The 14,810-nt window shown below is 51.2% G+C and overlaps 1 protein-coding gene and 1 long non-coding RNA gene across 3 annotated transcripts in view; one reads left to right on the top strand and one right to left on the bottom strand.

The window, feature by feature from the left end:
* Window positions 1–14,682, top strand: part of PFDN1 (prefoldin subunit 1) — a 31,510-nt gene extending 16,828 nt beyond the window's left edge. The window contains exon 4 of one of the 2 annotated variants that reach the window (XM_015642091.2): window positions 14,518–14,682. In XM_015642091.2, coding sequence (XP_015497577.1) covers window positions 14,518–14,601 — 84 coding nt within the window. In that variant the 3' untranslated portion in view covers window positions 14,602–14,682. Of the gene's footprint in view, window positions 1–790; window positions 1,002–14,517 lie in introns of those variants that run through there. The other variant, XM_015642092.3, reaches the window with a different exon arrangement.
* On the bottom strand, window positions 5,740–14,518 carry LOC117245105. The gene is made up of 2 exons (XR_004499335.1): window positions 6,978–14,518; window positions 5,740–6,520 (listed from the first exon to the last, which is right to left on the bottom strand). It is a non-coding gene; the product is annotated as an uncharacterized LOC117245105 (long non-coding RNA).
* Window positions 14,683–14,810: the final 128 nt, after the last annotated feature.

Below are 14,810 nucleotides of genomic sequence, written 5' to 3'. Positions count from 1 at the left end.
GTGTTGCCTGTGCCAGACTCTTAAGAGGGTTTGTGTTTCTGTACAGGTTGAACAAGTGGACAGGCTGTGTATCTAGGGGGGTGTGCAGGCAAGGCATGGTAATTTTTATGGTTCTGTGGTAAAAAATGTTGTATCCTTGCTCCTTTGGAACCATCCCAGATGCCAGTGGCTTTGTGCAAAGACAGCCCTGCAACTGGGGCTGGAGGACTTCATGGCAGCACCTCTGGGTTTGGCAGCAGGTGGGATGTGGCTGGTGGCACCTCTGGGTTTGGCAGCAGGTGGGATGTGGCTGGTGGCACCTCTGGGTTTGGCAGCAGGTGGGATGTGGCTGGCAGCCTGTTTATAAACTGCTCCTGGGGTCCCTTGCTACCAGCTCCAGCGGGCTGTGGTCAGCTTCTTGGCTACTCTGCCCTTCAGCTGTGCCATCTGGGTTTCTTCCTGTTCCTGGTGGGGAATTATCTTGCCTCCTGAACTTCCCGATCACTGAGTTCAGCAGAATGGGTGGAATTTCCCACAAATTATAACCTTTGCTGTTCTAACACAAAACCTCAGAACTGGCCTCTTCACAAATGTGTTTTTCTGCTCCATTGCTGAATGTCTGGTTATGGTCATTGAGTTGAAGTTTCCAGCAATAGTGGCTGTCTCAAAAGGTGGTTGGAGTAGAAAGGTGGTTGCCACATGGGTTGGTTTTTCTTTTTAATAATGAATAGTAGGGTTCAGAATGCCAACACATTCAAAAGTTTGTTTTAAGTAAACACTCAAGTCTGTCTTTTAACTGATCTCCTTCCAGTTGGCTGTGGCAGTTTTGTGAAGAGGGTTTTCCTTAGGCCTGGGATTCCCCTTGGAAGAGGACAAGCACTTAAGCTGACAACTGCTGGAAAGTGAGATTTCAGGGGAAACACCTGAGTCCAACTCAGAGAGCACTTATCACAGGAGCAGGGGATTTTGCTGTCCTGAAAACAAGTTGTGACCGAAGCAGGAAAGAATGTGAGGCTTTGTGACCTTGTGCTTCCACAGCATCATTGTAAAATAAATATCTAACCAAGAAAGGTTAAACATCTCTTCATTCATTATTAAAACTGGAAAGGTTTTAAAGCTTTGGTTTATATTTTACATTGTTAACTACCTTATGACTTACATTTCTCACTTTGCACAGCTGAATCAGGCTGGTCAGAGTAATCCCCCAGTACCCCATGGTGTGGCTGATCTCATTACATAGCTGAGCTTGAGGCAATTGTGCTTTGCTGTGGTGACATTACTGCCAAGGGATTGTGAAATGTGTATTTTTTGATACATGCCTGAATCTGAGAAATGCTCTCCCCTCTACCTTGGTGCTGTTTGCAGAGGAGGGCTGGGTTCACTGCTGAGCTCTTCTGGAAATCCATCCAGCTGCATAGCAAGGAGATCTCCAGGTGCCTATTCCTGAAAATGTGTCTTTAGCTTGCTTCAGAGGTGTGGGCTGGTTGTGCTGACATTCACAGCTGCCAGTGAACTTTGAAAACTGAGAGGAGTTTTGTCTCTTCTCCCTCTGGCAGTCTGCACTGCAGTACATGATTGCAGTCATTCCCTCGCTTTCCTCTCATGGGTTTCTCCACTGTTGAAGCAGTGCATTGTATTTTTCAAGGCAGCATCAGAAAATTGATGGGATCCTGCTGATTTGGGCCTCCTTGCAGCAAGGACAGCCAGACCTGTCCTTGTAAAGGGCTGGAAAAGTAAGACTTGGCTGGAACAGGCATTATGCTTGGTGAGAGCATCAAGGGGTCTGGGTGTGGAGGAGGGGGCAGTTAGTTATTCTGCAGAAGTTATCTGAAGACAACCAAAGGTAGCTTTACCCTGCTTGTTAAAGCTGTGTGTGGATGTGAATTTATCTAAGACTATATATATTGACTCATAGAATAGTTGGAATGGTTTGGATGATTTTAAAGATCATCTCACTCCAGCCCTCTGTCCCTGTGTCAGGGACACCTTCCACTAGACCAGGTTGCTCCAGGTATGAGGCAGCCCCAGCTTCTCTGGGCTACCTGTGCCAGGGCCTCACTACCTTCAGGTAGTAAAGAATTTCTTTCTAATTTCCCCTTTCAGTTTGAACTCATTGTTCCTTGTCCTGTCACTCCAGTTCCTGATGGAGAGTGTCTCTCTAGCTACCCTGTAGGCCCTTTCAGGTCCTGGAAGGTGCTGTGAGGTTTCCACACGACCTTCTCATCTCCAGGCTGAACAGCCCCAATGTTCTCAGCCTGTCAACTCCATATGCACCTGTGTGGCATTTGGAACTTCACAACTTGTGTCTAATCCTTTGGAATCCAAACAAACTGCCCAGGCTTGCTGGCACAGTAGCTGTCCCAAACCTCCAGAGATTGGTGCCATCAACTTCCTCACACACCGGCATGGGACACGTCCTGCTTAGCTGGAGCCATTGGATTTTTCCAGTCCTGATACTATCAAATTCTTGTTGTGTTTCACGGTACAAGGGGTATGTGTTAAATCTATTTTGAAAGCATTCTAAAGGGATGAGCACAGACTCTTTTTAGTTCAGCAATGTTTGTGCAGTATTAGGAGAAAAACCAAGTAATGTTTTTCTTCCCTTGTTTTTAAGGAAACATGATATGTGAGGGGTGGAACAATGCTTTGTTTCAGGAAATGTTATCCGTTTCCATTGTAGGGCTAGATGGATTCTGTTTTTAAATGTGGCATTTTAAAAAGAACAAACTCTATGATGTTATAAAGACATGGAAAATTGATTCTTCATTAGGGGTGGAGAAAGTGATTATCACTGTGTGCTTTCTCTGATAATATCTGATAGTCCCCTTCTCTCCTGCTATATTCAGCTTGTTTAGTTGTCAGGCGTTGTCAGACTAAATTGCTAAAAATAACAAATAAGGGGGAGGCTCTGCTGGGCAGCTCCGTCTGCTGTGTGTGAATTTAGCTCCTTCGGGAAAAGGGCAAAAGCAACCTGCAGCTTTCTGGATGAATTGCATTTTGGTTTTCAACTCTGACCACAACATAGCTGCATTCTTATTTCCCAGGCAATTCTTTCACATGCCTGTGGGAGACTGAGAGTTTACTGCTGCCGAGATAAAGGGTTGGTTGGTTTCTTCTATGGCTGCCTGGAGTAGAAAATATAATCAAGAAAGCTGTACCTAAAGGCTTGATTTCTAATTCAGAAATCCTTCATGCGAGCCCTAAAACACCATGTCAAATTTCCCTATCTCAAGCAGAAAATGTCTTTGCTCTCCTTCCTGGTGGAGGAAGGAACACTGTGCTCTCAAACACTGCTGTGCTCCATGTTTCAAGCCTCAGGTGATGTTTGCAAAGCTGGTGAAGTTACACAGTGACTGCACTGAAATGCCTTAAGGTGACGACCGACTTCTTCGCCGGCGTTGCCTGAGCACAATCTTGCTCGTGCTGTGGCTTCCATTTCTTTAATCCTCTTTTTCTGGGAGCTTTAAAATGGCTTTGCTGCAGCCCTGAGGCGAAGTGGTGGTGCCCACCCCACGATGAGTCGGCTCTGACAGTTGCCACAGCAGTGTTTTCTTCCCCTGTGGGAACAGAGATTTGGGCAGGTGAGGTGTGGCTGGGCAGAAGCGCTGGAGCCTGAGGCAGGTACGGCTGGGATGGATCTGCTCGGTGTGGCCCCGGCCTCCTCCGACGTGTCCGGTGGCAACTCTCCTTCATTTTTTACTGAAAGCCTCAGCGTGGAGGCCAATTCTGTGGGTGGCTTTAACGATGTGAAAACAAGTCTCTTGAGATTTGTGGTGCTCTTTGCAGACCACGAAGGGCTCATCAGAAGGTAGCAATTGTTAGGCCGTTCCCAAGTTAGACCAATTTCTTCCAGGGATTTACAGCGCAGAAGTTCTCATTGCATGATTTGCTTGGGGTAGGCCAGTGCCCAGGAATGTGTGATGGGCTTTTTAACTAAACAGGGGGAAATAAGGAATGCTCCTGTTTGCTTTGGAGAGGGGAAGCCTCAAGAATAACTCTCTGTGCATTAGCCTGGAGCAGATTCTCCTTTGGATGAGGGTGCTGTTCCCTCATTCCATTGCTGGCATGTGCGCACGTAGCGGGGGCAGGATTTTAAACACACGTTGTCACTGAAGTTGCTCCTTGTTTCCCTGTGTGTGCACAGGCAAGGTCAGTCCCTGTGCTTGCTGTAGAGGGAGGCAGGACACCTAATGTGGGGGCAGGTGGAGTAATGGAAGCGAGTTTACTGTTAGGACTAGTATTTGGGTGGACATTTTAGGAGGAAGCTATAGGATCTCTACAAATGATGGATGTTTGGGTGAAGATGAGCTGCAGAGCCTCAACAGACCCTCAGTGGGGACCAGACCAGGCAGTACCCAGCATCTTGCATGGCTTTGGGTGTTGGAGGCAGCTGCAGTTCCTTCTGGACACAAACATTTGGACTTGGTGACGTTCCTGGGAAATGTGTTTCATCTTGACTCTCTTGGCCGATGTCATCCCACGTCTGAGTCTGTGCCCTCACTGAGGGCTGTTCCTGCATTTCAGGCTGCAAAGCTGCAGGCTTAGCTTGCTTTTTGAGGACATGGGTGGTCCAGCTGTCAGCTGTGGAGCATCCACAGGCACTCCCGTGGGAGAGCAGAGCACAGCCTGCATGGGCAGAGCTGTTACCAGCGGTCTGCCCTCCATGAGAGCCTTGTTTTGAAGAAGGGAGTAGCCAAAGCTCATTTTTTTCCCCCCTGTAGGTCTGGCTGTCTTACAGGGAAGAGAATCTGTGTTCTCATTCCTGATTTTTGAAATGAAGGATACTCTGAGCAATGAGAAAAATAGGCTTCAAAATGACAAAACGTTGAGGAGGTTGAGAGTGTAATGGACACAGAGCTAACATTACCGGCACAAAATTCTGATTTGTGGAGGGCCCCTGACATTGGACTAGGGCCACACAATTTAAGGTAAATACTGGAGGAATTGGAGCATATCTAATGCTGCTCTAATTCTTTCTGTTCCCTGAACTGACTCTGCTGATGGTTACATGAAGAACACGCCTTCACAGCTGTGAGGAATCATTCACTTCACTTGCTTTTTAATGTTTAAAGCCTCAAGGTCTGGCTTGTTTGTCAAAAATGAGGGTGGCAAAAGGATTGTATTCTTACAGCTGAACTTCATGGTTGTTTCTCTGTTGTGTGACTGTCACCTTTCATCACACACAGATGGAAATCAGCTGTGTGCAGCCAGCACCTTGCAGATTTTAAAGGCAGCAAGTGCTCCTTGGTATCTGCAGGGAAGGAGGTGGATCTGTTTAAAAGCTGGCTCTTAGTCCTATGTTAAATTTGTTAGATAAGGATCAAATAACAGTATGTTCTGCTTTGAAAATTGTGTAAGAAGCTTGTCATGTGTTAAATAGTGCACAAGTCACTGGTTGCAAAACATGATGTTGGAATCTTGGGGGCACAGGGTAAAGAAATTCTCACATTTCAAAGGGGAAAGGGGATTCCCAGCTCTCTGGAGGGGTCATCTGCCACTTTAGGCCTGGGATGGCTTATAAAAATTAATGTCTCGCCACATTTTTGTGAAGAATGGCTGTGGGTGATGCTGATTTGAGTGCAATGACGTGTATTTATATCATCACATGTCTGTGGGTATGCAGTGGCAAGGCTCATTTGGAGCAATCATTCACTGCAGCAAGTTTTCAAACTCACAGATTTTTGCAAGCAGTTGTTTAATTAGTAATTCTTTGTTAGTCTTCCCTGTACTGCAGACTGCAAAGTAAGCACACAAACCAGCTGAGAGGGCAAAGGCTTTATGAAGGAAGAACTGGAATTTGATGACTTGGCTTTCACTGTTCCTACCTTTATTTTTAGGTGGATAATTGTAGATTTTAAAAGCAAGAGAATAATTAACATGGGGGTTGTTTGCTTCCTTTTAAGTCCTTTAGAGGCTAGTTATAGACATGCTTTCAAAATAAAGGCATCTCAGAACTTGTTTTAGGTTTTTTTTTTGGGGGGGGGATTACTCTTGATTAAAAAAACCCCAACAATCTAAAAGAAAACTTTTCAAGCATATCTTGCCAGTACACTCACTTTCCTTTGTAATTCAGAGGAAAGTGAAACACATTCTGCATTAATAAAAATCCACTTCTGCTGCTGTGACTAAATGACTTTGTCCATCCAGGAACCTGCATTTAGTCCTCTGAGCCTGACAACATGGCTTGTTTCCTCTGATTAGCATTAAGCTGCCTTTATGGTTACACTGAAATCATTTTAGCACCAAGTTTGTTGATAAGTCTGTCATTTTAGAGCAGGAGCTGATTCATTGTCAAAGCTCTCCTTTGTCCTTATGGCTGCAGAAGTATCCAAAGCAACGAGCTGAGCTGGATGCGGGTCCCTCTCCAAATTCCTCCTTGCATGAGTAATAATTAGTCACAAACCCAGCAGTGCTGTCCCTGCCTTAGTCACCAGGCCCCTGCAATGGCTCCTGGCTGCCTTTGTGCCAAGCAGCTCTGGGGAGGGGGATTATCTGTGCCCGATAAATCTCCATCCTGCTTCCATCTCCTCCTCCATCTCGCCTGGGGAGAACAGGAAACGATTATTTGTTTGTGCAGCGTGCTCCTGCCTGTTGGAGCCCTGACCCAGCCCTGAGTCAGCTGTACAAAGCCACACCTTGCTCCCAGGTATGCGGGGCAGCCCTCAGTCACGCTTCCTGCTGTCCCCACTGCCTGGGTCACCCCCTGCTCCGTCCCTAGAGCCTTGGAGGTGGGCTTGTGGCTGCTCTGGGTTCAGGGCTGCCTGAACTGGGCTGGGGGATGCTGCCTAATTGGGAGTTAACACCATCCTTTTCTTGCTGATTTGTTTTTGAAATTTATGGAAATGATTTTTCTTTTAAAGTGGCCCTGTTTGGCCAGGACTGCAAGAGCTGAAAGGTGTGGTATGGTTTTGCAAAAGTCCTATGCCAGGAGGAATCCCGATGAGCCACACCAGCTCTGCAGGACCACAGAAACTGAGGCACTGGGTTAGGGAACTTACCACATTTTGCAAGAGGCAGTTTGGTGAGGGATGCTTCCGCTGAAACAGAAACAGTGGGGATTTTCAGGATCTGTGTGAGTTTCCCCTCCCCAAGTTCTCTGTTTGACCTGACTGTGCTGTCATAACCTGGTTAGGGCACAGTATCCGACCTGGAGCGATGTGCTCCTGGAAACTGCTCTAAATGGGGAATTGTGCCAAGAAGGGGTGTCCCTAAAGGAATCCTTTGGCTTGATCATACATTTCTGCTGCCACCTACTGAAAGGTTCCCATCGACTTGCTTTTGTAGTAGTTCACATCAGGCTAGGGTGCAGGAGTTCACTGGAATAATCTGTCATTTCCCACTCACCAAGAGCAACTGTCTCTGTCTCTGCTGGCAGCTCTGTGACTCAGACAGTGGGTCCATGTGAAGTGCTGCTGCCATGAGGCTGGGCTTGGGCAGAAAGGCTGGCAGGAAGCCTGCCTTTCTGCCCCTTCTTCTCTTGAAGGCACCAAGTATGGAAGTTAATGGGGGTTTTCCAGCTTAAGCTTTTTCAGAGTATGTTACTCGAGATGCTTCAGTAATGATGGGGGAAGCCCAGCTGGTTGTGCTGTGGTAGGGTCAGTACACAATGAATGATGGTGGATTTGCATGAGCAGTTCTTTAGGCAGGTGCTTTTAAGGATTCTCATGAGTTAGCAAATGTGTTTGTATGCTTGATGTTTTCTGTTTTACTCTGACCCAGGTAGTTCTGAAGTGACTGTGGGTCCCCGTTACCTTGTGGAAGGAAGAGATGAGGAAAACACAAGGGTTTGAATCATCACTTCTCCTCTTAGGTCTACTACATCATGCTTCTGTCAGCAGCTGTTGTCAGAAACCAGCTGGGCTCCCTTCCTATTCCAGGTCATTCATTCTTGAGCAAACTCTGGGCAACTTCCTAAGGCAATAACTGCTTGGAACGTCTTGAAGTGTATCTAAATATTTGGTGGTTGCTGTAGAGTGGTAATTCCCAGTGTGTACTTGTGCCACAGTGCTGAACTGGGTGAGGACCAGTGCTGGGTGGACCCATCAGGGCGTAGGGCTGCCTGCAGACCTACCCCACCCTGGTGGGGTGTCCACTGGTGTCCACTGTTTTGGTTTCTCCTGGAGCAGGAGCAGCCAGGTGCTGTTCAGCAGGTCCACCTCCTTCCTGTTCAGGGGTTCTAAGTGAAATCCCATTAACCAGAGCACGTGTCCTCAGCACTTCCATGAGCTTAGTCTGACTGAAATGTTTGCCTTGCCCAGGGTGTGTGTGCCAGGGCTTTGAGTGCTGCTCTTCACAGGGAGTTTGGGCACTGCCAACCCCTGAACAGCAGTGGTGGCCCCAAGAGTGAGGGCAGCTGCTGCCTGGCCCCCAGTGTGTGGGCAGCACACTTTGCCATCCTCCCAGGGAAGATCCTTCTCCAGTCAACCATGTGCTCCCAACTCTAGCTCAGGATCTGCTGATCACTTTCCCACAGAGCCCTTAGGGAACGCCAAAAATGGTTTGAGTTAACTTTGGGGGATACAGAAGCTCTTGGCTAGCCACAGGTTCACAGAGATGTCACAAGATGAGTTGTCTCAGGGCTCCTGTTTGAGGCACTGCATCATGCCTGAAGACTGCAGGGTTCCTCAATGGAAGCCTTCTGAGTGTGAGAGTGGGATGCCAGAATCTGGTGGCTGGTAGCCAAGCATGCTGTGAGCCATGGGAAGGGAGGTATTCTCTGGGAAGAGACCTGGCAGCTTGTTTTGTGCTCACAAGTTGGGTGTAAAACAAGTTCATAGAAAAACAGTTTAAAAAACAAAAAAGGGAGAAAAAAGAACAGGCTAAAATGAATAGGCATGTTCCAATACTGGATCCTTAAATTTCCATGGAAACATTTTTGTTTGGGCTTAAGCAAATCTGTGTTTGCAGGTCAGAGGTTGAAGCTTTCTTTCATTTGCAGAGGTGACGTGAGAGGAGTGGAATTTGAAGAGCAAAAGTCGATGTTGAATGATAAACCATGACTTGACACAGGAAACTCACCTGTGAGGGGGAGGGTTTGGCAGCGTGGATGGGCAGGGCTGCTGTGTCTGTTCCCTCTGGGAGCACAGGGCTCTTTTGGGCTCTTGGAGTGGGTGACAATGCTGTGCCCTGTTCCACTGAACCACGGGCTCCAGCCAAGGCCCTGCCACACTCAGGGCTGGCGGCGGCCAACCCGCTCTCCCCTCCCTGCAGGCAGAGGAGTCTGAATCACAGTGCTGGGGGGAAGACGGTGCTTTGATCATCAAAAACCCATCCAAGAAAAGCTGATGAATAGTTTTTTTCTTGCTGTGGAATCTGTGGATGCTGGCTCTTTAATCTGCCAGGAATGCCAGGTCTGGGTGCGTCATCTTGAGAAGCGCAGGCCTCTCCAGCAGCGTGATGCAATGGGAGCGGAGGTGGGAGGCTGCAGCAGGAGGTGACTTCCCGCCGTGTCAAAAGGCCACGGGCCACTTCTGTTAACCACAGCTCCTTTTCTTCTTCGGGGTGTGAGCTGTAATTGTGTTTGCATTCAATCTAGTCTTTCCACAGCTGCTGCCAAAGGCAAACAGCGCGGAGCTGGTCAGGGAGCAGGCACTGAAGGGTGAGGGAGAGCCGAGGAAGGGGTGGTGGCAGGGGTGAGTCCCATGGCAGGGGTGAGTCCCATGGTGCTGTTTGGCTGCAGCCACCCATGCCAGGGCTCAGGCTGGCCACACCAGCACACCCTGGTCAGGAGTGTGCACAGCGAGGGCTGGCTCGTGGTGCTGCCTGCACAGCCCCTGGCTGGGGCTGGCCTGGCTGGTGCTTCCAGGAGTCTGCATTTCCTTCTCCAGCAAACACAGAGGCAGCTGGGGCTGATGGAACCCCCAGAGTCGTTGCCTGCAGCTCCCCACAGGTGCCTGGGAATGTGTTGGCAGTGGGTGTTGCATCCCACCAGGCCCATTGAATATCAGTGCCCTGCCCTCCCTTCTCCTCCTCGCTGGCAGGGCTGGGGCTGGTGGTGCCTCCCCTGCCAGGCCCTGCAGCTCTGTCTGTGGAGCTGTCATCAGGACAGCCACCATTCCTCCTGGGAAGGGTTCCTGGGAGATGGATGTGCACCTTGCCTGTCGGATGGGGCTGCATGAGTGGTCAGTCCCATTTTTGGCTGCACCTCCAGCTGTGGGAGATGATGTTTTTAGTTCATGTAGCTGTACTGAAGCACACACAAGTGCACCCCTTCCCACACACACGTTTATCAGGAAGGCTGCAGGAAGCCTTGGAGGTGGAGAAGGCTCCTGAGAGCTGGCAAGGGAGAATATGGGCCAGGCTGGTGATACATCTATACTCAGGGGTAGGAGATGTACACAGTCCAGTTTCTGAGCCCCCAGGATGTGCTGGGAGGCCCAGCTGGTGGGATTGGCTCTGCTGCCCAAGGAGGGATCTTCTTGCCCTCTATCCTGGTGCCAGACAGCTGTTAGCATGGCAGTTGTGTTTCCAGAAAGCAGATTTAAGTGAGAACACTTCCTTTGGGGTTAGTTTTGAGACAGATCATCAGGGCTGTGGTTTGTCTTCTTCCCACGTGTTGCAGCCCTTCCTGCCTGGGGAAGGAACTGTTGTTTGGGGGTGGTATTAGCTTAAAGGAATTAGGAAACCAGGCTGGGAGGCATTGACTGCCCTGGCTTTTGGGGGCATCCTCTGTGGCTTTGCACTCTTTCAGTGTTCTGGGCTGTGGCAGCAGCCATGTGTTGGTCTCGTGTTCCAGTGCAGGTGGCAGAGCCCTTTCTGTGTGGGGCAGAAGGGGGATCAGGGGACTGTCACTACATAGGAGTGGATGAGAACTGCTGGATGGCCTGTGGCAGGAAGAAGTGAGGGTGCAAGACTACATCCTGGGCTGGAGCAGATCAGCTGGTTCAGTTTTGGAGTGCATGTGAAGCGTGCTGTCCACCTGGAAACCTGTAGCTGCAAATCCTGCTGCCTTCCCATGTGCCCTCTTCATGCAGCCTCCAGCTCCCCTTCCTTGCTCTGTGGGGGAGAAGCTGCTGGGACCTGCAGCCCTGGCTCATCCCTCGCAGTGTGAGTGAGCTGTGCTGGGTCATGGGAACGCTCTGGCCTTTCTCTGGGAGCAGCGGGGGCTGCCAGGGCCTGGCAGTGTTGGTCAGAGGCTGTTCCTCTGAAATAAGTTGCAGTAACACCCTGCAAGAGAGTTTTGTAAAATAATTCTCTAGCAAGTGGCTGTGAGAGTTGTGAACCAGGAGGAGGAACCGGCCCCTTGCTGCAGTTGGAGCCCTTGGCTGACGCTCCAGCTGTTTCCTGTCGTGCCCTCTGGGTTTCCTTGTCACTGCCTTGCCACACTCGTGGTGAGACTGCAGGGGGACAGCAGCACACCAGGGTCACTGCCCAGCCTCCTGCAGAGCCAGAAACTGGGGCTTTTCTGGGAGCTCAGTGTCATGTGGCAACTTCCCCCTGACGCCTTCTCAAAGCCAGTCTCCTTTCTCTGCTCTGTGGCTCAGGCTGTGGCATCTGGGGCTGGTTTGGGCACCCACCTTTACCTGTCCAGGGGCCCACAGGAGCTGGGGGAGGGTGGGGACAGTTTAGGGCACTGGTGTGATGAGTGAGTGAGTAGGAGCTCTGGGTCAGCAGCTCACAGGTCATGGAGCCACCAAAGCCAGCAGTGCAGGGCCAGTGTGCTGCCATGTCCCCTTGGGCTGCTGCCATGTCCCCTTGGGCTCCTGACTGGTGAACACTGGAGCTGCAGCTGTAGAAGTGAAACCAGAGGCTTCAGAGAGCAGCAGCCACCTTTGGTTTCATGAGGGTCCAAAAGCAGCAGTGAAGTTTTGATGTTGCCCTGGGAATTCCCACAGGCTGCACTTGCCATGGCACAGGTAGCAGAGGGGGATCTCCTGGAGCAGCAAACACAATTTCCCAGGGAAATGCATCAGCTCAGCGGGTGCTGAGGTGGAACCCAGCAGCCACAGGCTGGCCCAAACCAGGGGCTCAGAGGACATAGGGTTAACTCGGGCTGCGAGTGCAAATGAAAGCTGTGAGCTGGAAGCTGGAGGTGGGGTTGGGGATGCAGGGTGGTGTTCAGGGAACAGATACCACCAGCCTGGCAGGTCTGGCTGGACCGGAACAGCCTCCAGCATGACTTCAGAGCTGTGCTGTCGTGTCTCTGGGCTCTGGTGTGAGTAGGCAGAGCGTGTGTCAGCCGCTCGCTCGGCGCTGCTCCCTGGGAGAGACGGAGTTTCCTGTCTAGACCCCGGTAATCGCAGTGAGGAGGGGTTTGCAGGCAGCCTCCCGCTCCTTCTCCGGTGATTACCGAAGCAGAACCCGGGCTGCAGTTCCCCCTTCCTGGGGAAGAAACACCTCGCTTCTGCCACGTGGCTCGGAAAATGTGGCGCCCGTCTGCTCCCGGCTTGCCTGGGCTCAGGGCTGTGGGCTGGAGCAGGAGCCAGCCCCTGTGCTGCCTCCAGCACTGCCTGCAGGACAGCCCGGGGGGTTTGCAGCCCCCCAGCTGCGGCTGCAGGGCTCCCCTTGATGCTCAAAGGATGCTCCTGGAGCCCAGAGATGGGACTCCCTGGAAACTGCTCCTGGGAGGGACTAAAAGTACTGGGACCAGCCCAGATTCTTGTGCCTCAAAAGTTGGATGACCAAGGAGAGTGATGAAGGGAAAGAAAAATTTCCTGAATCCTGCCCTGCCTGGGGCTGCAGGTGCTGCCTAAGTGTAGACACGGCCTTAAACCCAGGCCCTTTGCCACAGGGAGGGCAGAGCATGTCACTGCACAGGGGTGGGCAGTGTGGGTCCACACGTGGGTGCTCCTCAGGGTCCCTGTCCTCATGGAAGTGGGGCCCACACAGGCACCAACAAGGCTTCCTGATGGGATGTCTGAGGTTCTGCTGACAGGCTGCAGCCATGGCTACCAGCTCCTGGGCTCTCCCAGTCCTGCTGGACAGTGTGCCTGTGGAGAGCTGCTCTCTGGAGCTGTCTCCTGCAGGAGACAGGCAGGGGTGAGGACAGGAGGGCAGGACCATTTCATGCACTAATTTAATGGCGTTAAGAAAAAACTTTAGTAAAAAATGATCCCCTAGAAGTCAGCTCTACTCTCTTCTGGTCAGCAGAGCGAGGTGAAGCTTTGAGCCACAGGGGTTTTTTGGGCCTGTGTCCTCTTGCTGCCCTCAGACTGAGTTCCCTTTGTCTGAAATCCCTCGACGTCTGTGCGGGCAGCGCGGGGACAGCGCGGTGGTGACAGAGTCCTGCTCGTGTGTCACTGAGTCACTGGCACTGGGAACCTGTGGCTGCTCCTCTCCCTGCGGTTTCCTCAAAAGCAGTTCCTCTAAGAGAAAGGGACCCCACGTGCCTGGGGACCATGGAGAGGGACAAAGAACCCTGGGCCATAATCTTGGTTCTGTCACAAGCAGCCTTTAGTGTTTAAATACAATCCCTTCAGCCTTCAGGAGCAGGGCTGGGAGCGATGTCCTCATGGCAGGGACATTCCAGCTGAGTGTGCAGCCGTGCCACAGCAAGGGCATGGAGGGGCAGTGGTGGCAGCAGGACTGCTCCAAGGGCTCGTGGATTTTCAGCATTACAAGTTCCATGGGCTCACAGAAGTCAGGGTGAGGCTCTCAGGGCAGCAGCAGCAGCAGCTCTTGCCCTTCACCTGTCCTTGGTTTGGGTGGGGTTTGGGGGCCACTGTTGCTGTGCTGGGCTCCTGGCACTGGGGAGGTGACTGCTAGAGCCTCTGGCAGGATGCTCTGGGAGCAGGCCTGGACTCCTGGAATTTAATACCAATCCTGCCAGTGCTTACTGGGAGCTGGCATGGCCCAGGGCAGGGCTCTACATGGGCAGCACGGGAGCCTGTGCTACAGCAACGCCGGAGGAGACTGTTGTGTCTGTTGTTTGGAAACCCAGAGAAAATAGTCAAAAGAGCCAAGTGCTGATTTTTCCAGCCACAGAGGAGCACCCAGACTAGCAGGAAAAAACGCTGCATGCTGAATTCCTATCTTGGGATGCATGGCTTGGGGCTGCTTCCCTGCCAAGCCCAGCCTAATTACAGATGATTAAGGAAACACGTATTTGGTGACGATGCCAGGGAATTGCTGATAGAAAGGAGGATATAGGGTTAGAAAATGGCCCAGCTGGGAAAAAGAACCTTTTGTGCCCAAGGAGAGGGTTTTGCTGCCTCCATAAGGGGCCTTGGCATGTCAGTCCCTCTCTAGGCTCCAAGAGTTACAGATCTGATTTGATTTCCTTCTTTGCTGAGGTTCATGTCTCCCACTTTTTGCAGTGCCACTGTTGCAACAGCCCCAGCAGCTCTGAGAAGGTTTCAGGGGGGAACAGAATTCAACAAAAAACAAAACAAACAAACAAAAAAGCCCAAACAGATAAAAGCACCCAAAAAAATCCCCAAAAACCCCTGTCCCATGCCTCTGGGAATGTGTAACTGCTGTCCCCACATGGGACACCTTCAGTGTGGTGGGTGCCCCAGCTCTGCCTGGGTGGCTTTGGGCCCTGGTTTGTGCTGGTAGAGCTGGGGGGATCCTGACTTACCTCTGGTTTCTGCCCTGCAGCAGAAGAAGTCGTACCTGGAGCGGAGCGTGAAGGAAGCAGAAGACAATATCCGGGAGATGCTGATGGCCCGCAGGGCACAGTAGTGGCACCCCAGGCTGCTCTGGGCTGATCCTCAATGCCTGAACCCCCCACTCACCTTAATAAAACTCTGCTTTATTACTGTCTGTGGCTGCTCTCCCTGCCTGGGTGTGATGGAGAAATGGGGTGGTGGGAGGAGTTGGGGTGAGTGGCCTGCAGGGCATCCCTGCTGTACCCTCATCCTGTGGGGACACTGCCTGCTGCCTGGTGTGGG

The sequence above is a fragment of the Parus major genome, chromosome 13 (genome assembly GCF_001522545.3).
Source record: "Parus major isolate Abel chromosome 13, Parus_major1.1, whole genome shotgun sequence".
In the NCBI taxonomy this organism is placed as follows: Eukaryota; Metazoa; Chordata; class Aves; order Passeriformes; family Paridae; genus Parus; species Parus major.
The sequence above is the reverse complement of the archived record's forward strand: the minus strand, read 5'-3'. Positions and strand labels throughout refer to the sequence as shown.